The 23,402-nt window shown below is 35.4% G+C and overlaps 3 protein-coding genes and 1 pseudogene across 3 annotated transcripts; 2 read left to right on the top strand and 2 right to left on the bottom strand.

The window, feature by feature from the left end:
- The first annotated feature begins 109 nt into the window (after positions 1-109).
- On the top strand, positions 110-2,530 carry LOC114743330 (ATPase 10, plasma membrane-type-like; annotated as a pseudogene).
- Positions 2,531-4,545: 2,015 nt separating this feature from the next.
- On the top strand, positions 4,546-11,447 carry LOC114743326 (protein STRUBBELIG-RECEPTOR FAMILY 7). The gene is made up of 16 exons (XM_028931528.1): positions 4,546-4,810; positions 5,910-6,039; positions 6,132-6,203; positions 6,284-6,349; positions 6,436-6,507; positions 6,600-6,671; positions 6,850-6,921; positions 7,009-7,074; positions 7,176-7,238; positions 7,335-7,651; positions 8,122-8,405; positions 8,598-8,869; positions 9,570-9,702; positions 10,165-10,301; positions 10,686-10,842; positions 11,061-11,447. The coding sequence occupies exons 1-16, from the start codon at positions 4,714-4,716 to the stop codon at positions 11,208-11,210; spliced, it is 2,160 nt and encodes a 719-aa protein (XP_028787361.1). The 5' UTR covers positions 4,546-4,713; the 3' UTR covers positions 11,211-11,447.
- Positions 11,448-13,548: 2,101 nt separating this feature from the next.
- Positions 13,549-17,850, bottom strand: LOC114743329 (26S proteasome regulatory subunit 7). Its single transcript, XM_028931533.1, has 10 exons — positions 17,679-17,850; positions 16,808-16,889; positions 16,363-16,454; positions 16,209-16,286; positions 15,933-15,994; positions 15,672-15,816; positions 15,353-15,571; positions 15,089-15,270; positions 14,221-14,396; positions 13,549-13,919 (listed from the first exon to the last, which is right to left on the bottom strand). Exons 1-10 carry the CDS (start codon positions 17,763-17,765, stop codon positions 13,762-13,764), a joined length of 1,281 nt encoding a protein of 426 aa, XP_028787366.1. The 5' UTR covers positions 17,766-17,850; the 3' UTR covers positions 13,549-13,761.
- Positions 17,851-19,129: 1,279 nt separating this feature from the next.
- Positions 19,130-23,043, bottom strand: LOC114743331 (uncharacterized protein C23H3.12c-like). The gene is made up of 8 exons (XM_028931534.1): positions 22,537-23,043; positions 22,354-22,418; positions 22,167-22,265; positions 21,964-22,011; positions 21,089-21,158; positions 20,887-20,958; positions 20,227-20,334; positions 19,130-19,570 (listed from the first exon to the last, which is right to left on the bottom strand). Exons 1-8 carry the CDS (start codon positions 22,729-22,731, stop codon positions 19,427-19,429), a joined length of 801 nt encoding a protein of 266 aa, XP_028787367.1. The 5' UTR covers positions 22,732-23,043; the 3' UTR covers positions 19,130-19,426.
- Between the last annotated feature and the right edge of the window lie 359 nt (positions 23,044-23,402).

Genomic DNA, 23,402 nt, shown 5'->3' with positions numbered 1-23,402 from the left:
TTAAGTGTCCATCTTCCTCTTCTGCTTTATATCTCGCGGATCAACTGTACCATACTGCTTCTATATATATTATATATACATCAAGCTGGAAAGCATGCAACCGATTTGATTTTTTTTGTTTTTTTGGCTAGCTTTTGTTCTGACTCGATGTAACACTGACGGCTCATTTAAATGCAGATATATGCAGTCTCCATAACCATTCGGATAGTGGTAAGATAAGTTTCATCGCCTCTATATTAGTGTCATTTCCTTGAACTTCTATCCAACGTGGGTTTTTGTTGGAAATTCATACATTATGTTTCTTACAGCTTGGTTTTATGCTTCTGGCATTGATTTGGGAGTATGATTTTCCACCTTTCATGGTCCTGATCATCGCCATACTGAATGATGGTAAGGGTTCATAACGTATACCTGCAGTCCCCCCCCCCCTCCCTTTCAAGCAGAAATAGTAATTGGCAAGATAGAGAAAGAGCATATCTTCACCGGAAAAAAAAAAAAGGATAAAGAAAGGCCATATGGAAACTGAAAATGACAAACCAGATTTTCCTTGTTTTCACAGCATTTCCACTATACGATAGCTCATTATGAGCAAATTTCTACTTTCAAGCATTAACAACTCAAATGTTTACTAATGTCAGCCGTAAGTTGTATATATCATCTTTATCTTTAGTATTATTAAAATTAAATATTTGTCCATCCATTCTTTCCATCTGGATAATATAGAAGAAAATGCAGAACTGTTTCATAAGATCTGTTTTTTATGATCCCCGACTTTGAATAGTCATAATTCAAAGCGCTAATTTTTCTCAAAATCAGAGAGAGAAACAAAAAAACTGAACAATCAGAACAAAGAAAATCATTTACATGTAAGGTTTGTACTCAAAGAAGTGTCTGCATTTAGGGACTATTATGACCATATCCAAAGATCGCGTAAAGCCATCACCGACTCTGACAGTTGGAAGCTGCCAGAGATATTTGCAACTGGAGTGGTTATTGGGACTTACCTTGCCTTGATTACTGTTCTTTTCTACTGGGCCGTAGTGCACACCACTTTCTTTGAGGTAATACTTTTGTGTTTCTTTTCTTTGCTAGCCATCATTGTGCTGCTATCATGCCAAGCCAAAAGATTCATAGTTTAGACCAAGTAATCTTTTTTCCCCCTCCTGCAGACACGCTTCCATGTAGCCTCTATATCCAGTGACAGTGAGAAAGTTTCATCTGCTGTATATCTTCAAGTCAGTATCATCAGCCAGGCTTTGATTTTTGTAACACGAAGTCAAGGATGGTCATATCTAGAGAGACCTGGAGGCCTCTTGATGTGTGCCTTTGTTGTAGCTCAACTGGTAATCTCACTCACGCAAATATTTAAACCTACTCCAAGGAATTTGAAAGTGCTGAGTTTTCCAGTAATGCATATGTCTAACCTTCAGTATTGGACCTACAAATATTTTCAACACAAAAGAAAACACCCCCCCCCCAAAAAAAAAAAAAAATCATTAATTTGATTAGAAAATCAAGAAAAACTCTAGTTATCTATGATAGGTTTCATTTTGATGTTAACCAGGTGGCCACCTTAATAGCTGTGTATGCACATATCAGCTTTGCTAAAATTACAGGCATTGGATGGGGATGGGCTGGTGTTATATGGTTATACAGTTTGATCTTTTATATACCTTTGGACATTATCAAGTTCACAATTCGCTACATTTTGAGTGGCCAAGCCTGGAATCTGGTATTTGACAGAAAGGTTAGTACCTGACAATAATAATGTATCTTTTGTTTGAGCTATTCAGTTTCAGGTTCAATGGACTAAACAAACCCTAATTTGTCTATAAACAGACTGCTTTTAGTTCTAAGAAAGACTATGGGAAAGAAGACAGGGCTGCACAATGGATTGTTTCTCAGAGAAGCTTACAAGGAGTATTGAGCGTAGGCTTAGAAGTGAATAATGGAATCGGAAGGCGATCTTCTTTGATTGCTGAACAAGCCAGGAGACGTGCTGAAATCGCCAGGTACCTTTTCTTTTCTCCCCCAACATTTTCTCTTCCAGGTTCTAACAGAGAAAGATATCAACTTTCAAGAGCTAAAATAGATCTGTCTTCCCTCAATTTGCATTGCTTGATTCAATATTCATAAACAATGCGAATTCTGAACAAAAATGGTGTGAAACTGAGCAGGCTGGGAGAATTACACACTTTGAGAGGACATGTAGAGTCTGTTTTGAGACTCAAGAACTTGGACCGGAGTGTTCTTCAATCAGCGCACACAGTGTGAAAGCCAGCACAACAACTCCAAGCTTAATCAGGAACCAAAATTTTCAGTTTGTGTGGCGAGTTTTGGTATTTCATTTCATTATTCCTAATCAAAGAGAATTGATTTCACGGTACCGAAGACCACAAAGGGATCTTCTTCTTCCTCTTCTATAGAGACAAGCCTCTGCTCATCTTTCTATGCCATTGGGGACTAATAAGATTCTTGTAATTTTCATTAATAAATCATAACAGAGTGAGCAGTGAGCTTTTTTTTTTTTTGGGCTTCATGGCATGCTTATTTAGTTAAGTACTTCTCCGGTACTTAATATAGGACCTAATTCTTGAATTGGTTTTGGTCCTAAATATAAGATCCATTTATCATATTTATCAGTTTTCTCTAAATTACCCCTACGGATACTTCATCAACTATAATCAAATAGAAGAGGAAGAATGGGTATTAAGAAAGATAATTATGGTGTTTTAGAAAAAATGTGTCATTTTTCTTATAATTAACTAACTTACCTAACTTCCTTAATCTAATCAAATTAGTTAAATGGGTTTTATATTAAAGACCGGAGGAGTATATATATGATTGGAGGAGGATTGTTAAATTCTGTCACTCTGCTTCTCCACACTGCCAAGTTCACTGACGGAAATTCCAGTAAGCACGAGTTTTTTTTTTTTGGGAAAAAATTCTAAAAAAATATGTAGAATTTTAAAATTTTAAATCAGTATTAATTGTTACACTCAAAATAAATGACTATATTTAAAAAACAAATGACAACGTATTTTTATAATAATTCTTAATTTAAAATTTTAAAATTCAACAGTTATTTTTTAAAGATTTTTCCTTATAAAATGAATAAATAAATAAACAGAAAAACGACAAAAGCAAGGCGACCGACACTGCAATTCTGCAAAAGGCATATTTTGGAAAGGCAAGTGGGATTTAGAGGTAGGTGATGTGGCCCCCATCATTTTTTAAAATATAATTTCGCCATTATTATTAATATTCATAATTTCATAATTTACACAAAAGTGAAGCTTCAATTATTCCCCATTCTTAAAGAAGGATAAGAAAAGTTTTTGCATTCATACCAACCTCCAATGTATTTGATCTTTTTTGTCCATTGCCCCCAGTGACTTCAAATGAACCCTACTATGTGGTTTGGTGTGGCGATCCTTCTTTTAAAACTTTTTTATTTTAATTTCCACCGTAAATATGAGGTTCGGTCAATATATATACACAAATATAAAGAGCTTTTTAATAATATTCGATCTAAATTTAAGGATGAATAAAGTTGGCCAAAAAAACTTAAAACGATTAACAAGTAACTTGGTGAGTTTTTCGCATTTTAATTTTTCATTTTTATCCTGATCAATGCATAAAAAATGCAGAGAATCTAAGTTGCTAGATTTCAATGCTTTTACCGTATATGTGGTCTAATTATAAGACAAAGTTAATTATTTTTTCAATTTTAAAAAGTGATCATTTATAATTTTGTCTTTTACTAAAGTTAACTAACAACAATTTTGTGCAAGTAAGGAGGGATAATATTTAAAACAAAACAAAAAAGAAATTTAACTACCACGTTTTTACTTTATATTTAAGACTAAACAAGGTCTAAAAACTTTGCCTTATAATTAGGAGGAAGGTATGATTTAATGCTGGCTAAATAAATTTAGAAATTTTATTATAAGCTCATGCGATCAAGTTTAACCCAATAAATACAGACTAGATTGAGTTAGTAATGAAAGAATCCAACAGTATTACAGACTAGATTAATTAATAATGTCTATTTGGTTTTAGGCACAAAAAATCTAAAAAGAGTAGCCAATAAAATAAAAGTAAGAAGAAGGCACTAGGCATACCATTTCAAAGTTTGTTTTCGTGATCCTCAGTCATGTTTTTCTTAAAAGGAACAAATAAGTAATAAATTACTATACTTTCTTTTTTTAGTTTGCCAAAAAAACGCGTGGGCTATTTAGCTCGTTTGACCAGGAAGAAAACCACGAAGATGGTTATGGAATCTATCCCACGGTATATAATCTTGAGATAAAACTCACGTGTCATTCATTCATGCCCGTGAAAGCTACAGGAGGGAAGAAAGTCCAAAACGTAAAAGATAACAGGGATGCAGTGGTCACACTAACCAATGTCTATAATTTTTCCCCTTAATTATTAGAAAATAAATGTATATGTATCGTATATGGTAGTATATACTGATACTGTGGCAGTAAAGTAAGTAAAACTTCTGTGGCTTTGGATTCTTCTGGCAATTCGTGCTTTCCAGCTTTTCATGGCCATGGCTATATGTCTAACCATAAACCCATAACCTCATTCAGTGGGAAAGTTTAAGAATTGGCTAAAAGGGCTTCATGCCCTTCCCTTTTGGCTTTCTGGGTTAGAAAGTTTTGTGGGTACAGACTGATTCAGAGAGAAAGTGAGAGAAAGAGAGAGATGTTGGAGGATGGAAGGCTGGTAGTGCTGTTCATCAGCATCTGTGTTCTGGGTTTAATCCCCATTGCCATCAATGGCGACACGGATCCAAGTGATGGTTAGTATCTTCAGTGGCTTTACTCGCTAGTTCACTCCTTTCATGAGTTCCTGAGTTCCTTGTAACTCGATGTATCATTGCGGTGAAATTTGTCACTAGTGATTCTTCTTTAACTCTTCCATTTTGCCTGCTTTTCTTGGTTGTCATGAGTTTCGGTTTCTGAGTCAGTCACTACTGATTCTAGCTGATCTGTTGAGTGTCACACCTTACTTCTATCATCACACTCACTGTTTGGACGGTCGTTATTCATTTAGATTGCTGGCTTTCAAAGCGTTCGGTGGCCTCTTGCTCTCCATGCAAATGATTTCAACAATTAAAGGGATTATATTATCTTTAAATTGTATGCTCTGCGTGTTATATCATAATGTCAAGTCATGTTTCTTTGGATTCTTCACTAACATCCCTTTCATTAGAAAAACTCATTCAGTGCATAACGTAAATCTATATCTAAGTTTTTGGTAACGTAATTTCCTGCTAAAGTGTGCTTACTTTTCTGTGCCTATTCAGTGAAGTTGAATTGTAGTTGCCTCGCCTGATGAGTGGGCCTCGAAATGTTGTACTAATCCGTAGGTGAAAAACAATTTCTAGGCGTTGGGTGTTACGACACAAGAACTAATTCATTCTTCAATCTTCGTGCTTGTTATCATCCGTGCGCCATGGCCTGTAGCTGCCTTTCATCTTATAGGAGTTATTATCCAGTGAACTCAATATTTTCGGTGCTTCTTGTTTCGCGTTCGAATTGATGATATGTTGACAAATGCTTAAAAAAATAATAAAGGAAAAACAGAGATCTATAAGAAAGATTCGCACCCAAAGTCTAATACTTCTGAGTTCTATGTTTTCCCCAGAGGGACCAATACAGAATAATCTTCGATTTTGTGAAAATTTTCTCATTTCTAACTCAGATAATTTGGCATTCATTAGCTCATTCATGCTTATTAATATTTTGCTGGATGATGTTATCATATTAGGTTTATTTTGTTAAGAGTGAAGTAGACACGGGGGACAAATAAGCACCAACATTAAAAATCTAGGGTTTGAATTTCTCTTGTACATATTTTAGGTTTGCTAACTTGGTGTATCTGAATGTCTGATGCAGCTGCTGCTCTAAGGGTAATGTTTGGCAGCATGAATTCACCATCCCAGCTAGGTTGGCCTGCAAGTGGTGATGATGCATGTGGACAGCACTGGAAGGGCATTAGTTGCTCAGGCAACCGAGTCACAGAGATGTAAAGTTTCACTCTCTCATTGCCTTCACATCACATGACAACTTTTTGTTCACACTGATTTTTTATGATTAGTCTTTGTTACTTCTTATCAGCAAGTTACCTGGCCTTGGACTAACGGGAACACTAGGCTACCAGTTACAAACCTTGACATCTGTGATCAACCTGTAAGAATAATGGTCTCGTGTATCTAGTGTTCAATTGTTGATGCAATGTTATGCTGCTCGTGACCATCTAAATTTTACAGGGACATGAGTAATAATAATCTTGGAGGCACCATACCATATCAACTTCCTCCAAATGTGCAGCGATTGTATGTTTCTATATGCAAGTGGTTACTACTATCTTTTATTTCCATTCTGATAATGTGACTTTAACATCATATTTCTTCACTTCCAGAAACCTTGCTAACAACAACTTCACTGGGGAAGTAGCTTATTCTATTTCTGATATGACTTCTCTTACATACCTGTATGTGTTTTTCTCAATTTATCATGATTGTTCCTTATTGATCCCTTTTGCCAGCAACTGATTTTCTTAAATTTTTTTCCCGGAAAATGTAGAAATCTTGGTCACAATCAACTCCAGGGCGCACTGAGTGTCAACTTTCAAAAGCTTTCTTCACTCTCCACATTGTGAGATTTCTTCCTGCCCTTCGACTATGTAAAATGCGTCTGGATGGTTGCTACTTTTTTGTTACATATAAGATATTGTCTTGGGCTGTATGATGTGAACATTACCCGGTGAAAACTCTAAAGTTTTGGTGACATTTGAGGAACAAGTGAATAGTGACAATAAATTCTCTTCTGGCAGGGATCTCTCTTTCAATTCTCTGTCAGGTGACCTTCCTCAGAGTTGCACCTCACTTTCAAGCATCACCACCATGTAAATGTCTAAAATTGTTTATGTTTTACATTGATAATTTACATGGTGTTCATAGCATTTCGGTCTGTCCTGTTCGCTTTTGTACAGGTATTTGCAAAATAACCAGTTTACAGGCACCATTGATATCCTTGCTGGTCTGCCTCTTCAAAATCTGTATGTCTCTTTTGTTTTAGATAACGTAGATGGAATGTCCTTTCCTGATCTAATTGAAATTCCTTGAAAACAGATACACTTACTTTCTTATATGCTCTCAGGAATGTGCAAAACAATCATTTTACAGGTTGGATACCAGATCAATTGAAAAACATAAACCTACAGTAAGCATTGCTATTATCAGAGGTTTTCTAAATAAAAATATGTTTCTTTTTTAGTAAATCTTGCAGTATTTTATAATTGATTAAACTGAATGACAGGAAGGATGGCAATGCATGGAGCTCAGGCCCTGCACCCCCACCCCCACCTGGGACACCTCCTGCGACTAGCAGCACACGGACTCACAAAACTGGTGGGGGCAGTGGAAGAAACACCCCATCAAATGCTGATACCAGTGACAACGATAAAAAATCTGGTATAGGAGGTGGTGGCATTGCAGGAATAGTGATCTCCATTTTAATTGTTGGAGCAATAGTAGCATTCTTTCTGATGAAGAGGAGATCCAGGAAGCCATCTGCAGATATAGAAAATGTTGACAATCAGCCTTTTGCTCCTCTTGCATCAAATGAAGTGCATGGTAACGTATTTATTGACCGTCAGCGTTTTGCATGTTCTCATTCTTATCAATTTACAGGCTGTCATTATTTTTATGCTTCTTTAATGATCATATTCCTTGATCATCTGTTATTATTATACTCTCCATTCTCCTCGTATTCAGTTTTGCTTTCTTATCTGTCATTTTGGTGCACAATTTGCTCTATAATAGAAGATAATAGCAATTAGCTCAACTCTTCTTTCGAGGGGAGGATATGATCCTGATGCCGTGCAGATATCATATAGCAATTAAACTGAAGGAGAATTTTCTATGATTTTCCCCCTTCTAATTAGTTTTCTTCAGTTTTCACGATGTTTAGGATCACTTGCCCATATCTGGCTCATAACTAATATGGTTTTTGCCAAATTGATGCTTGCAGTTAACATTGATGATTTAGTTATGCTGATTTTGTTACTTGGTCATCAGAAGTTGATATATCTTCTGTAATACAGAATTGAAGTCAGTGCAAACATCCTCTATACCTGACACAAAGACTTTTGTTCCTTCTGCCTCATTCAATCTCAAACCTCCACCTATTGATCGTCACAAATCATTTGATGAAGATGAATTTTCAAAGAAGCCCGATATTGTAAAGAAAACTGTAACAGCTCCTGCAAATGTAACATTATATTCTGTAGCAGATCTACAGATTGCTACTGGCAGCTTCAGTATGGATCACCTTCTTGGTGAGGGATCTTTTGGGCGTGTTTACCGTGCTCAATTTGATGGTGGAGAGGTATTTCTCACCTGTTGTTCTCTCGCAATTCCATTTTAAATTTCAGCACCTCAGATATGGTACCCTTATGCCACAGTTCAGTGCCACACAGGTCATTATTTTCCGTAATAGTATACAGTCACATTTACCGTTGTCATAAATAAAAGTTATTAATGGATTTAATTATTTTCTTTTATTTTTTGGGATTGGTAGGTTCTTGCCGTGAAGAAGATAGATTCATCTGTCCTTCCTAATGATATGTCTGAAGATTTTATTGAAGTCGTTTCAAATATCTCCCAGCTGCACCATCCCAATGTAACAGAGCTCATTGGTTATTGTTCAGAGCATGGACAACATCTTCTGGTCTATGAGTTTCATAAAAGTGGATCATTGCATGACTTCCTTCACTTGCCAGATGAACATATCAAACCATTAATATGGAACTCCCGTGTCAAGATTGCTTTGGGAACTGCACGTGCTTTGGAGTAAGTTGCTACTTGATGATAGGATATGGGATTAGAAGATCCTGCTATAACATTTCTGAGGAAATTGTGCATCATTGCATGACACTTCTTAACCTTAACTTCCTAATTCATTTCTCTCCTAGTTCTCTATCTGCGTTATATAATATGCCTAGCTTCCTGCTTAACTTGCATGTAAGCATGTATCATTGACTGGTATCCTGGCACGTTATGCGGTAAATTGTCTTCCTATAAATCTTCAGGCAAAAGGGGAAAAAAAAAAAAAAGTTTTCCTATAAATCTGTCTTCATAAAATTTGCCTAAGTTACTTGCTGACCCATATAGCTAAATTGGTTCGATTCAGTATTTCTCTATTTTGTGTTTTATATCGTGTTTTAAATCACTCTTCATCCCTTCTTCTAAGATGGTGTATAATTACAATATTTGAACTTAAGACTGGAAATGTTGGAACAGGGAAGAATTACTTTGAAAGAATGAAACATGCTCTATTTTGGTCCACTGTAAATGCAAAAGTCTACATAATTATCATACAGGAAGGGAAAGGAACATGCCAATGGATTAAGGCATTCGCTTGCAGTAAAAAATTTCCACTGGTTTTGTTGCTAAATTTTTGGTAACATGGACTGAGCATCAGGAAATGATCAAAATGCTTGCAATGAGACTTGAAACAAACTGACTTTGCATGCTGAAAATTTTATTCCAGGTACCTGCATGAAGTTTGTTCACCATCAGTTGTTCATAAAAATGTTAAATCAACCAACATATTGCTTGATACGGAGCTTAATCCTCATCTTTCTGACAGTGGATTGGCAAGCTATATTCCAAATGCCGACCAGGTGATTTTGGGGCTTTACGAACCAAATGAATGGTTTTATTATTAAAATATGTGAAAAGTTTCTTTCAGTTGTGATAGATCCAGGCTCCTTTTTTGTGGCCAAAATAGATCTAGGCTCTTGCCATGGCTATTTTTCTCCATTCTTCCAGACTTTTCTGTTTTCAATTTCACTGTTAGTTCTTCTTTAATTGTCCTAGTTGACTGGGGATCAAAGGAATTGAGGATTAATTTTTTTTGAAAGAATCTCTTAATAGAAGTAAGCTATGCAAGTATTGGTACAATACCACCAGGTGCTGTGCGATTTACCCAAAAAAGAAATGAGAAAAACTTGCATGCCGACTGATCCCATTGGATGGATGAGTTATTAATAATGCTCCTGAAAAGTGCTTCTTTTCCTGTGACAAAGGGACATCAGTCAGAACATTAAAATTTCTGTAAGTCTTCTAATGTGTTTCATGTTCAGGTATTAAACCATAATGCTGGATCGGGATATGAGGCACCTGAAGTTGGCCTGTCTGGTCAGTATACTCTGAAGAGTGATGTCTACAGCTTTGGAGTTGTCATGTTGGAGCTCCTTAGTGGACGGAAACCATTTGATAGGTAAATAATGGATACACATACCGGACTAGATTTCTACACATGATCACTTGCATGTGGCACACAAGTGTTTTTTTTTTTTTTAAATTTTTATTTTGGGTAATAAAGGAGGCCACACGTGCATTTTTTTATGACTATGAAGCAACATAATTGATGTGAGTACACACTTGTGCATAATTTTATATGAACTTTATGTCAGATTCTTTTACAAGACTACAGTTGTTCACTTATCATGAAATGGAATAGAAAATTTGCATTTTGTTTTTAATTTGCCAGTGCTGCTTTACTCAATATTTGAGAGCCTATGTTATCTGACTAATTTAAAAATTAAGGAAGAAATGCCAGCCTTGTCATTTTTCTGATTTTTTCCAAAACATTTCCTAACAGCTCAAGGCCGAGGTTGGAGCAGTCTCTAGTTCGATGGGCAACTCCACAACTTCATGATATTGATGCACTGACTAAAATGGTTGATCCTGCACTGGAAGGTCTTTACCCTGTTAAGTCTCTTTCCAGGTTTGCTGATGTTATCGCTCTCTGCGTTCAGGTTAGTATGATGTTGCGTCCCACATTTTTTCTGGTCTGAGTAAATTTTACGTTTCTTTTTCAAAATCTATTTGAATTCTTGCTGCAATGAAACTTGAACATGAGATTGGAGAGGGGTCATTAGTTCTCAACCATTAAAGTATGTTCCTTTGAGAACAATAAAGATTTGGATGTGTTAATGCATTCTGAATTTTTTTTTTTAATCCCAATTTTGGACAGCCGGAGCCTGAATTCCGACCACCGATGTCAGAAGTGGTTCAGGCATTGGTCCGATTGGTGCAACGTGCAAACATGAGCAGGCGAACAACATTTGGATCCTCGGACGGAGGATCCCAACGAGGAGATAACCCAGAAGCACAAGAAATGTAAATTGGAAAGAATGGCTTGTGTCAGAAAACGGCATCGTAGGAAAAGTGGTTGGAATTTTTCTGTTATTTATTTATAATCCTTAGCAGTACTCTCCGGCGGAATGATTGCCCTTTGATTAACCAGTTAGACAATTACTGCTAATGTGGATTTAGATCTTAAGCAGTAATGCACAATGTATTTAACCGAACATCGTAACCCAAAATAGCGGCGGTGAGCATGGGGTCCGCTTTCTTTTCATTCCTCCGGGCCCCGCGGCCGAAAAAAGGTTTTATATCTTAATAATGCTAAAATCTACGTTTACTCCTCTAAGTTTAAATTAAATTTTAAGTTAACCCTTTAAGTTTATGAAATGTATTTTTTATTTTTTATCTTTACACCACTAATTTCATTTAACAAAAAATACTAGCTCATTAGATTTAAATGGTAATTCTGCAATTAAATATGCATAATTACTTAATATACTATTTTTATATTTTATAAAGTGTATAAATATTGTCAAGAATGCAAAATTTTATCGTTAGTCTCAATTTTGCTCTAATCACAATAAATATTATATTTATTCTCTAGTACTCCTTTGATCCTTAATATAGGATGTAATTCTTGAGTTGATTTTGGTCCTATATAAGACCTATTTCTTATATTTATTAATTTTATCTAAATTACTTTTATAGATATTTCTTCAACCATAATCAAGTAAAAGGAAGAGAGGGGGTATTAAGAAAGATAATTATAGTATTTTAAGAAAAATGTGTCACTTTTTTATAATTAACTAACTTACCTAATTTTTTAATCTAATCAAATTAGTTAAATAGGTTTAATATTAAGGATCATAGGAGTATCTTTTACTATTGAATATTTTCATGATTTTAGGTTGTAAATTAGTTTGTAAATTTTGTTTTATTTAATTTTAGTATGGGTGGTAGAAAAAATATGATTCATGAATACGTTACACACACACATTGCCAACTAATATTTTATAACATAGATACATATATAGACGCATCTCATCCTATATTTCTGAAAAGGTGCAAGTGTCAATGCATTAGAGACCTATCTATTAGTGCTTCATACTTATTCCCCAAAACCTAAAAAGTACAAGCCAATCATTATTTACTGTCCCCATTTTTAATAACGAGAATTGGTTCAGTTAGTTAAAAAAAAAAAAACAATTCATAAGTAGAGCAAAAAAAACAGGTTGAGCCTCCAGTCTGTTTAAGTCAAGAGTTGGGTTTATGATTTGGAGTTTTCAAAAGTAAGTTGAGCTTAAAAAGATCAGTCCTGTAAGGCTTAAAATTAAACGGACTAACCCTATAAGATGACAGGCTGATTAGTTTAAACCCGCCAATATTTTTTTTAATTTCTATTTTTTTAATGTAAATTTAGTACTTGTTTAGTTGTTTAATATGAGCTTAATAAGCCTAACAAAACAAAACAAAAAATGAACTTAATGCTCATTTAGTTGTTTAATATGAACTTAGTGTTTGTTTAGTTATTTATGTTTACCTTCCATTCAGTTTGTCTATTCAATAGATTCTATTGTAATGTGATGGATGTTTTAAATGCTTATATATGATGACGTTTATGTTTGTTATTTAATTTATTCATATTTATATCTTTTATTAGTAATTTTACTTTTATTTTTATTATTTCAATAAAATATGCAATAAACAAAAAAAATTACATTTGTAGTTAAACGCGTCAAAAACTCAGCCTAAAAAATTCATCTATTTTTGAGATTCAAGCTTAAATGGGCTAGTTTTTTTAGGCTTGACTGTGACAGACCAACTTCTTTTCCCAGTACTACTTATAACCCACAAAGCCATGACTTCAAATCCCACTATCAATATGAAAAACTTATTAGTAAATGATCTGTAAATATCTCTGTAAATACTCTGAGTCTAAAAACATGCCTAACAACTTTCCCAAACTTTTGAGTTAACCGGGAAAAAAAAAAACTCAACGTAACAAAATAATAAAGATAGCAACATGATTTTGTTTTTAAGAGGAGGAAAAGGGGTTGAGGTAACCAAGTCACTACCCTCGCTGCTTAATATAAACTAGATAACTAATTTGAATAAATTAAAAAATTAATTAAATTAATCATGTGATAAATATATATATTTTTTTTAAAATATTCTTACTAATATATATTTTAACTAAGACTACTATTTAATAAAACCTTTAAGATATACAATTACTACAAAAAAAATAAGTAAATATGAAAAACAAAATAGATTAAGATTTTATATTTATAACTTAATTAAACACCAAACAAGAACACTAAGGACTCGATGTAGTATTAGTTTATTATTCTGATAGTTTCAGGCACGAGAAGCGGTTAAGGTAGGAAAAAGTCTTGGCACAAATATGTTAAACAAAGTCAAAATACATTGTCCACGTTCAGCAAGGTGAATTTCATAAACTGCCTAGATAATTTTGATTTTTTTTTTTTGGGCCTTGAACAGATAATTTTGAATTTTGAATGCATGTAAAAATTCCAGCTGCTAATGTTGATATTTCTTTTACCAAACATCGGTCGGGAAAAGATGATTTAATTGTACACCATATACTTTGGTGTTGCGCTGAACTTCTGGTATCCTTTGATGACTTTGTTTACTGCATCAAGGAAGTCTTTCTCCGTCACAGTCTTCCTCCGAGCACGAATGGCATACATACCAGCTTCAGTACATACACTCCTTATATCAGCTCCTGGAGAGAGAGACAGAAAAAACTTAAGGAAACTGAAATGTTGAGTAAAATAGTATTCCTCTAATCTTGATATAAGACCTACTTGTAATGTAATTTACACTACAAAGTGCGTCTTATATTTAGGACCAGAGGAGTAATATATATGCATACAAGGAGCTCAAGAAATAAGGAAGCTAAACTGGGAAATAATTTCACCGAGAAAGTATAATGGTTGTCATACTAAATTGATACACATAAGTAATTTAATGGCCGAAAGGTAAAGCATAAAGCAGAGATATCAGTTTTGAAGGCGTTGTACTACCTGTGGAATTTGGACAAAGCCGAGCAAGAAGTTCAAATCTGATGTCCCTTTCACAGTTCATAGTTCTCGTGTGTATCTTGAATATCTGAGCCCTGCTCTCTAGGTCAGGGAGCCCGAATTCAACTTTCCGATCCAACCTTCCAGGACGTAGAAGTGCTGGATCTAGAGTGTCCGGCCTAGAATTTATAAGCCAAATCAAAAAGGGTCAATGTCAGTTACTTCCACATTTTTCCAAGAGGCATGAGAGAAGGAAGGAGCAGACTGTAAGAAGCGAAGCAATATTTCAGAATTTAAACAGTCAAGAAGACTGGATCATTTTTACAGCAAACATGAACTACAACAAATGAGAAAAAAATAAAAATTAGCCCACGTCAATCTATGCTTGTATGTTCAGTTTGGAAACAAAAAGAACGAAGAAATAAATTTAGCCAAAGTGCATGCTCTTAATGTTGCCAATTTTCAATCCATCCGATACCTTTCCATCTTTTTGTTTCTCAGACAATAGCTAAGAGTTGATTCGACCGCAAAAAAACAATCAAGAATATTGGCTTCTCATGTTAGTTATTCATGAGGTTAAAGGTGCAGCGAGGAGCATGAGCTACCAATCATCGAGTTTGCTGATATGCAAAGGTATAATTGCAAAGGAAAAATAGTAATGTTGGGCATGTAATTACAAAAGCTAAAAGATGTCATAAAAATTTTCACATTCTAATGTGTGCAAGTTTTTGAAGCTAAAGAGTGCCATATACTACTAAGACATTCTTGAGTGCAATATCATCATGGCCATAATGGCTCAAATGTACGCTTTACCTGTAAGCATTCAATGTCATAAAAATAAAAGTTCCACATGGCTACCAAATCAACTGACCTGTTTGTTGCCATCAAAACCTTGATGTTCCCTCGAGCATCAAAACCATCAAGCTGATTCACAATTTCAAGCATTGTTCGCTGAACCTCATTGTCCCCACCAACCCCATCATCAAATCTGGCACCTCCTATTGCATCAACTTCATCAAAAAATACAATACATGCCTTCTTTGAACGGGCCATCTGAAGGAGAAGACACTTGTCAGATCATATCATGTTGTGGAAACAATTATTAGGCATTCTAGGAGGGATTATAGGCATTGACCTGAAATAGTTCACGAACCATCCGAGCACCCTCACCAACATATTTCTGAACTAGCTCACTTCCAATAACTCTTATAAAACAAGCATCTGTCCTATTGGCCACAGCCCTAGCTAAAAGGGTTTTGCCAGTTCCTGGTGGACCATAACAAAGAACACCTTTTGGAGGATCAATTCCAAGCTTGACGAATTTCTCAGGGTGAAGCATGGGAAGTTCCACCACCTAGAAGGGGGAACAGAAAAAAAGGAGTAAGTACAACACACTGTTTAACTTGTCTCCACTGTAAATTCAGGTAAAATTAGGGAACTTGTCCACTACTTACTTCTCTCATCTTTTCAATCTGCTCCTTACAACCACCAACATCATTATATGTCACATCTGGTTTCTCCTCTACTGTCATCATGGTAACACTAGGATCAATTTTTGGAGGCAAGGGAATTTGAATCTGATATTTGTTTCTATCAACCCTGCAGTAAGATCACAGACTTTGGTTTATACAAAAAGTATAAAATATAGTAAAAAGCGCCTTTTCTGTCACTTTCTTCGGAATATTTCAACATACAGTCACCAATAGCGAACTCACCCAACACGCATTCCTTCCTCTATGTCAGTGGGGGAAACTTTGTCACCCAATCCAACAACAAACTATCATTCACAAAAGCTAAAGTTAGCAAGAGGACCCCAAAAAAAAAAAATAATAATAAAGCCCCCTCAACATACAAGCACTTACATAGCATAGTAAAAAAAAAAAATCTATCAGTAATTGATCTTTACCAACACTAAATGAAGCCTCACACAACCAAAAATACAATACAATAAATGCGTAAAAATGGTTAGGAATTGCTAAAAACATAGTTACCTTCGCAATCTGTTTAACATTGATTACATATTTTGCATCTTCAGAGTTTGGATTTATTATTTTGGTACATCTTGCCACCTGTTAGATAAAACATGAGTTAACAGCCAAAATAATGTCTTCAAAAAACTATTAACAAAATTTACAAATACACTACCTGAAGAGGCTGCTCCTCCTGCATCATTTGCTTATCAGAAACAAGATCCCACTGGCTTGGTGCAGCTAAACCAGTATCAGACTCCTTGATTCCTATAAATAACTAGAGAATGTCAAAATCTAAATAAGTGTTCAAGTGCTATCCATGCCATTCAGTTAATCAGTAGAAACTGCAAAAAAGAAAGGCCTATAAAAAATATAAATAATTCAAACCATTGGCCATCACCTGCGGTTGATGACTGATGGCCACAAACTAAGGTGATGAAAAACACAACTTCAAAAATAAAGAAGTAAGAAATTCAGTAACAAGATAGACCACCACATTATAAAGAAAAATTACAGTAGATAGTTATTCACTGTTATAGACAATTATGATAGTCTATAAAACCAATCAAGAAATTTAGCAAGGTCCCAAACCCTGCAAGGAAAACAAATGAGATATTTACCACACAAGTCATTGACTTTCTTTGCCATTTCTTTGATCTCCTTTTCCACCTTTTTTATGCTTGTGGAGTAGGGTCCCAAACCCTGCAAGGAATAAAATCTACTGTAAAAATCCCTATATAACTTTATACATTTAAACATTAGGAATGAAATCATGAGAGACAACAAGCAATCAAAGGATATTAAAGGAGATCCGATATAAACATTCACTCTTCAGAATTTGTCATTGAATAATTATAAAGAAGAATTATCAGAGAAATAAATGAGATCATCCACGAGCCACAGAAATTGTTTCCACGTCACATAGGAAAGAAATTGCACAACATAGATACTTTATACAAAGCTATTGAACAAAACTCGCACTTCAGCAACTCAATTTCGACGATTGAGGAACAAGAATGCTTTTCAGTTGGCACAAACACCAATCGGGAAAACCCCGAGAACAGCACCTCAAGACTGAGTTTGATAAACTAACTTGATACCCCCTATAAGCTTCATATTCAAAATGTCGGCTGAGACAATAAAACTACCCTTCCTCTCAATTTACAGGCAAGGCTTTCAACTTCCCTCAGTTCTAATATCAATCGATTAAAACTTGAAATTTACAGGTTTTAACAGACCTACGATTCAGCTTCCAGCACAAAGCGTGACGAACAGAGTATATTTCGCCAAATACTAAATAATTACAGACCCAAATCCACTTTCCGTGGAACCCAATGGCACTAGAGCTGAACAAAATTAGACTACGATTCAGCAGGAACAACACTGAAACAGTTCCCAAACGATATCTAAAATTCATTCGAATATGCAGATCTGCACATCTTTTCAGAGTGAGAACAAGATGTGAGATTAGGGTTTTGGTGAAGAACTTACATAGGTTTTGAGCAGGGCGATGTCATCCTCGTCGAGGGGGCGGGGATTTTTCTCGTCCTTGATATCGTCTTCGTGGTCGACTGCCATTTATCCTAACTATTCAGACTTCGACTTCTCCTCAGACAGAGATATGTACCTTCTCTGGTTTTCTTGAAAGAGAAGCGAATTCCTCAGGATTCATGAACATTTTCCCTTCAGCGTTTTTATACGAGCGAGAGGAGAAAGAAGAGAAGTCAAGAGACCAAAAAAAAAAAAAAGGTAATCATTCATTTTCTTTGTTTTTTTCGTTATTGATTTAAATATTATCGCTTTTCGTCTTAAAAGAAATTTTTAATTTAAAAAAAAATGTGTAATCATTTACCAAAAAAAATTTATTTTGCAGTCTGCATATTCATTTAATTTCATTTATGTGTCGAAGTGTTGGCCCCGCCAAAAAATATAAATACTTTGCAAAGTAATGGTGTTCTTCTTATTTATGGCTCGTTTGGAACATCTTATAAGTAATTTATAAGTAGCTTTTCAATAATAATTTACGGAATACGAGGTAAGTATATGAGAAAATTTTTATCTCAACTTACGTGAAACGTATTTATAACAAATTTCTTAAACTCTTTCAAACAAACACTTTCTATTGTTTATAGAATTGTGAAGAATATGACTTATAGTTAAATTCTATCCAATTCAATTCACAGGAGACAGGGCCCAAAACTTTGTTTTTGTTCGCTTTTTCATAATATTCTTGCAAAACTAATCTCTTTTTGATAGGCATTATAAGATATTCCCTTAATCATACTATAAGTTACTTAGAAGAATAGTTGTGATATTTTTTCTTTATAAGATATAATATTGATTATTTATTAGTTCGCAAAAAACTATTGATTATTTATTATGATTTTTCCACTTGCCCTTGATAAATGTTGGTGTATGAAAGTAGGGGAGTGTTTGGATAAAAACCAAACTATAGTTTCAGAAATGCTTTTACGGATTATGAAGTAAATATGTGGAGAAAGTTACCTCGTTTTGCAGAAAAATGCTTCTGAAACCACGGTTTTGGAGCACCCAAACAGAACCTAGAAAGCTTTGGCTAATGATGTATTTCATATAAGCAAAGTGGCAAAATTTGTTTAATTTTTTAGATAGAATCGTTCAGTTTTAAGTTTTTTTCATTTGGTAAAAAAATTTAAAAAATAACTTATAAATAGGATCGGTAACAAAGAGACAAATGCAAAAACAATTATGCTTGTTCAGATTAACGTTTGCAAAAATAGCTTAACAAGAGTCATTAAATTCACAAGAGGTTGCAGGAACATCTACAATGATAATGCGCTTGCAACGATTCCCCCCCCCCCCCAAAAAAAAAAAATCAACCAAGTTATGCACAGCATGACGAGGCACTTCCAAGAAAGAGAGGAAAGGGGGACAAAACTTCCATTGAAAAACATAGTGAGAAATACTAAAACTTGAAAGAACTTGAATGTTTTTATCTTTCATTCATCATACACCTCAATCATCTGTAGCTCAACCAGTTTCCCAAGTCCTACTGAAGCCCAAATCCAACAAGTGAAGGTTGAATGCCTATATTACAAAATTCCATGGCTTTATGGGAGGCATTAAAACATAGTCAGCGGAACTCTTGTAGCTCCAAAAGATAGAGAAGAAAAAAGAAATCTGAACAAAGGATTTGTGGGGAAAAACAAATGAATTCCAATGGAAATGCCAATGTAATACTGTTGCATTAAATATAGTAGCTAACCAAGCTTCCTGTATTTTATGACATCATTGGTGTCCAAGTCATAGATCTTGCAAATTCTCTTGATGGCAGTTTGACTAAGACCATCTTCATCTTCGTCACGACGGGCTAGACTCTCAAGTTCCACAGATGGCTTCAATACCTACTCCGGACAAGATGAACAAACAATAGTCAGATGCAGGAGGGACAAAACAAACAGTCTTTGCGCATTGATGAGCAAAGAGAAATTCTTAGGCGCCCTAAAGTGCATATACATGCAATGGCTAGGATTAAATTTCAAAACGGATCAGATTGTGGGGACCAAATCTTGCCATTACATGTAAATACACTAGAGTACCTGGGAGTTTCTCAAAAACAGAAAGGACATTGCCTGCATGGAGCCAAGAGTACCAGTGAAAAACAGTTAGGGTAGCTAAGCCAGTTTATTGTGAAATTGCCTTCTTGCACAGAGAGAGTAATTAAGCAAGTTCTTAGTGAAAGACGGGGGAGATTTAGGCATGCAGAAAAGATTGCGTTGACATGGGTTTCAAATCAAACTTTTTCGGAAGTTCATCCTCACATCTATAACATATACATTATCATAAACAGAAATAAAGGATATGCCAAAAGCTTGAGATAATATGGGTTCTCACTTTCTAATATAAAATCAATGGGGTATTGACTCATTTAAGAATTCACTAATCCAAAGAAAGGCCATGCATGCAATATAATTAAACAGTTTATTTCAATCCAACCATAGAATCCCTTTCACAGCCCAGTGTCCCTACCAAAATCAGAGTAACATATAGAAACATTTACCCAATATGGCTCAGGTGAATTATGGTTTTCACTTCTAGAGTCCTTTTGCTCGATTTCCTTCTTATTGATAGAAGAATCCGAGACAAGTCGAAAAAGCCTCTCACTTCCCTATGGATAATAATATGAAACAAAATAGAAACTTATGTACAATTGAAGAGAAAGACAAATAATCAAAGTTCCAAACATAATATGAAAAAGATTAAGGACTACAAAAGATACCATCCTACTGGAAAGTCACTCCCGATCAAATCAAATCATGGGCTTAAATAATTATGCGATTCAGTGCTAGTTCATGTATTGAAAAAGTGACTATCTACATGCGCCAATTAGATTTCTAGAGTCCCAGCCAACAAGCCTATCAGTCTGTATTTGCAAAGACTTTTAAGATTGAAGTATCAGTTTTAGTGCATATAGGAAATGAAATTTTGTTATATAAATTTCATTGTTGCCACATGGTTTTACTGTTTAAAGCAGTGGCCACCACCCTATGACAGTATGAGAGTTTGACAACAAAAATGCAATGCCAAGTAAGTAGATGTCCTTGATTGTGACGATCATTTTGCAATATCACGAGTGATAGCAAAGGGAAAATGAAAATACACAACTACTATACAAACTTTGCATCTGTATGATCGGCCCCAGGAAAACAACTGTATGCACCTGAAGGGCTCTCCAATGAGAATAAGCTCGAAATAAATTCCAGAAGAACGGGACATTAGGCATAGGTAAAACCTGCATGATATATACGGTAATACATTGGAGCAGAAAAGTTAATAAATTTTAGAAGAGCACAAATGCACCATATTGAACCTCCTTGCAAAGCAGTATTATTGATAGTAAAAATTACAAAACACATACGTACGGCAAGGGAAGAGGTCAGTGGAAGCATTGAAACTGAACCATACAAGTATTTCTTGTGGATGATTGTTCCTCTGTAAATATAAAACAACTCATCAATATGACAACCTCACTTACACTTGAAATTGAACCAAAAAAGCCAGAAGAACACACTTCAAATTAACCTATAAAACTTCAATCAATTTGTTGAAGCTATACAAGAGTCAGAGAATGATGTTTCATCTAGAAAAAAGAATCAAACAGAGATGTCTCAAGACCAAACACATAATTGAACTTAGAGAACTCTTTGGATAACTATGCAGTAAATAATTCTGACATATGCCTCTTCCATTCTGCCACTTAGCATACCCGGACAGCAGGGGCAGATTAATTGAGAAAATGAAACCATCACTTGACAATACGACAAAGACTATATAGCACAACACCACCTGACAACAATAGTAATCATGGACTAGTAGAATTGTAAAAGGCAGATATAATCTGCTTGTACCACGATGGAATTACATTCCAATTTTTGTTACGGGCAGGTAAAAAGGATCCCTCAAAAGAACAATATAAAAGATGCTTATGCGCAACCTCAGCCGCACAGATTAATGAGCTGCTCAGTGAAAAGAATTGCACTGCTTACATTACTCTCACATTTATATATATCGGGCCACCTAAGTTCAAGTGCCCTTGCATTCAGAATATATTGCAAAAGTAGTCTAGGAATGCAATGGGTAGCATCAACTCCATTTAGGAGTTGTAAGAACCACAAGTGGCCAGAGGCCTATAACTCGGAACTTTAAAAAAACAACGATCAAATAATAAGGTCCAAGCAAGATGAGATTAACATAAAAAGTGACAAGTTCAACGTCATGATTAGGCCAAGAAAAATACCTCATGGCCACATGCCTTAGTCTTCGGCGAACAAGTCGAGCATCCAAACTGCAAAATTTTTTCCACTATTATAACACCTAAAAGAAGCAAACCTATATCTAAGTTTTCTGCTTCCTCATCAAGAAATAAGTGGAAACTACACGAAGGAATTATATCCCGAGTGACAACCTAGAAATAACTTAATAGATCACCAAGGCACCGACCTAGATGGGTAAATCACTTCAACCCGAGTAATGTCCTTTGTTATAGATCTTAAAAATATCTCAGACGGCTTAACCCGCGACAAAAGCCGTAAGCCCAATCTGCAAGAAGTCAAAATTACAATTGTTACCAAAGAATTTTTTTTTAACATCTGCAACCTTATAGCGACAGCTAAACTGCAATACTTACCCATGAACCTTATTTTTAAAACTTCCTTCTGGTGCCTTTTCCAATCCAATCCAAGCTTTATTCATCTTCAGCCAACAACCAAATTTAGTCATCCGTAGACATCAGGCACGGGATAAAGATAAGAAAATTGCGAAACAAAAAGGGAATTAACAACGAAAATGAACTGAATACAATGAAAGCCACCTTGTTGGCCACGAAGTCTACCAAAAGCTCGGCATTGGCGCTAAAGGATTTACCACTGATAGAAACGTTTTCGCGAAGCTCTTTGAATGTAGTAGCCTGAGAGGAAGCCTCAGAGACCGAAACGGACGGGTCAGCGGATCGGCTAAAGCACCAGATCCTACCTCGTATTGGGAACACAACCAATCTGGCTCTCATGATACAGCCCAAATGCAAAGGTCTTTTGGCCGCAAAACCCTAGAAAGAGACAAAGCAGAATGCAGAGCGGTTTCCTAAAGTAAGAATAATTTTGTCCGTTAAGAACTTAAGATCCAGTCTCTTGACTTGGTAACGATTGTAGTACTCTGTGTATATTCCAAACGTCAAATCACGTATAGAATCTCCTGTGGTAGTGTAAAGGGGTCTATGATTTTTAGAGCAAGCAACGGAAATGTAACGACTTTGTGAGCTGGGGTCGAGTTTTCCCGGCTGAAAGTAACGAAGCAGAAGAAGAGAGGAAGGAAAGAAAGACGAAGAAGGCGTGAAAAGCGACGCACTTTGGCTTGGCCCGCACACAATACACACGAACACGGACACAGCAAGATGCGAAGAATAGAGGGTGAGAAAGCAAGATAGAAGAGAAGGAAGCGCATGCGATTGCGGGTTGTGAGAGAAACCGAGTCAGCTTCACACTATAAAGTAGTATTACCGAGGCTCTTGGCTGTCGTCGCTGGTTGTAACTTGCAGAACAGGATTCAGTTTCTCTTTTCCAGGAAAATTATACATTTTCATCCGTTTTTCATCTTTTTTTTTCTTTTTTCTTTTTTTACCCGAATTTTATTTTTTCTTTTAAAGTTCAGGAAAATTTAGTTAGGAGAATTACAATCAAA

The sequence above is a fragment of the Neltuma alba genome, unplaced genomic scaffold (assembly GCF_004799145.2).
Source record: "Neltuma alba isolate B1F8T4 unplaced genomic scaffold, ASM479914v2 tig00003992_pilon, whole genome shotgun sequence".
Lineage (NCBI taxonomy): Eukaryota > Viridiplantae > Streptophyta > Magnoliopsida > Fabales > Fabaceae > Neltuma > Neltuma alba.
Note: the sequence above shows the minus strand (reverse complement) of the source record. Positions and strands in the feature narration are given on the sequence as shown.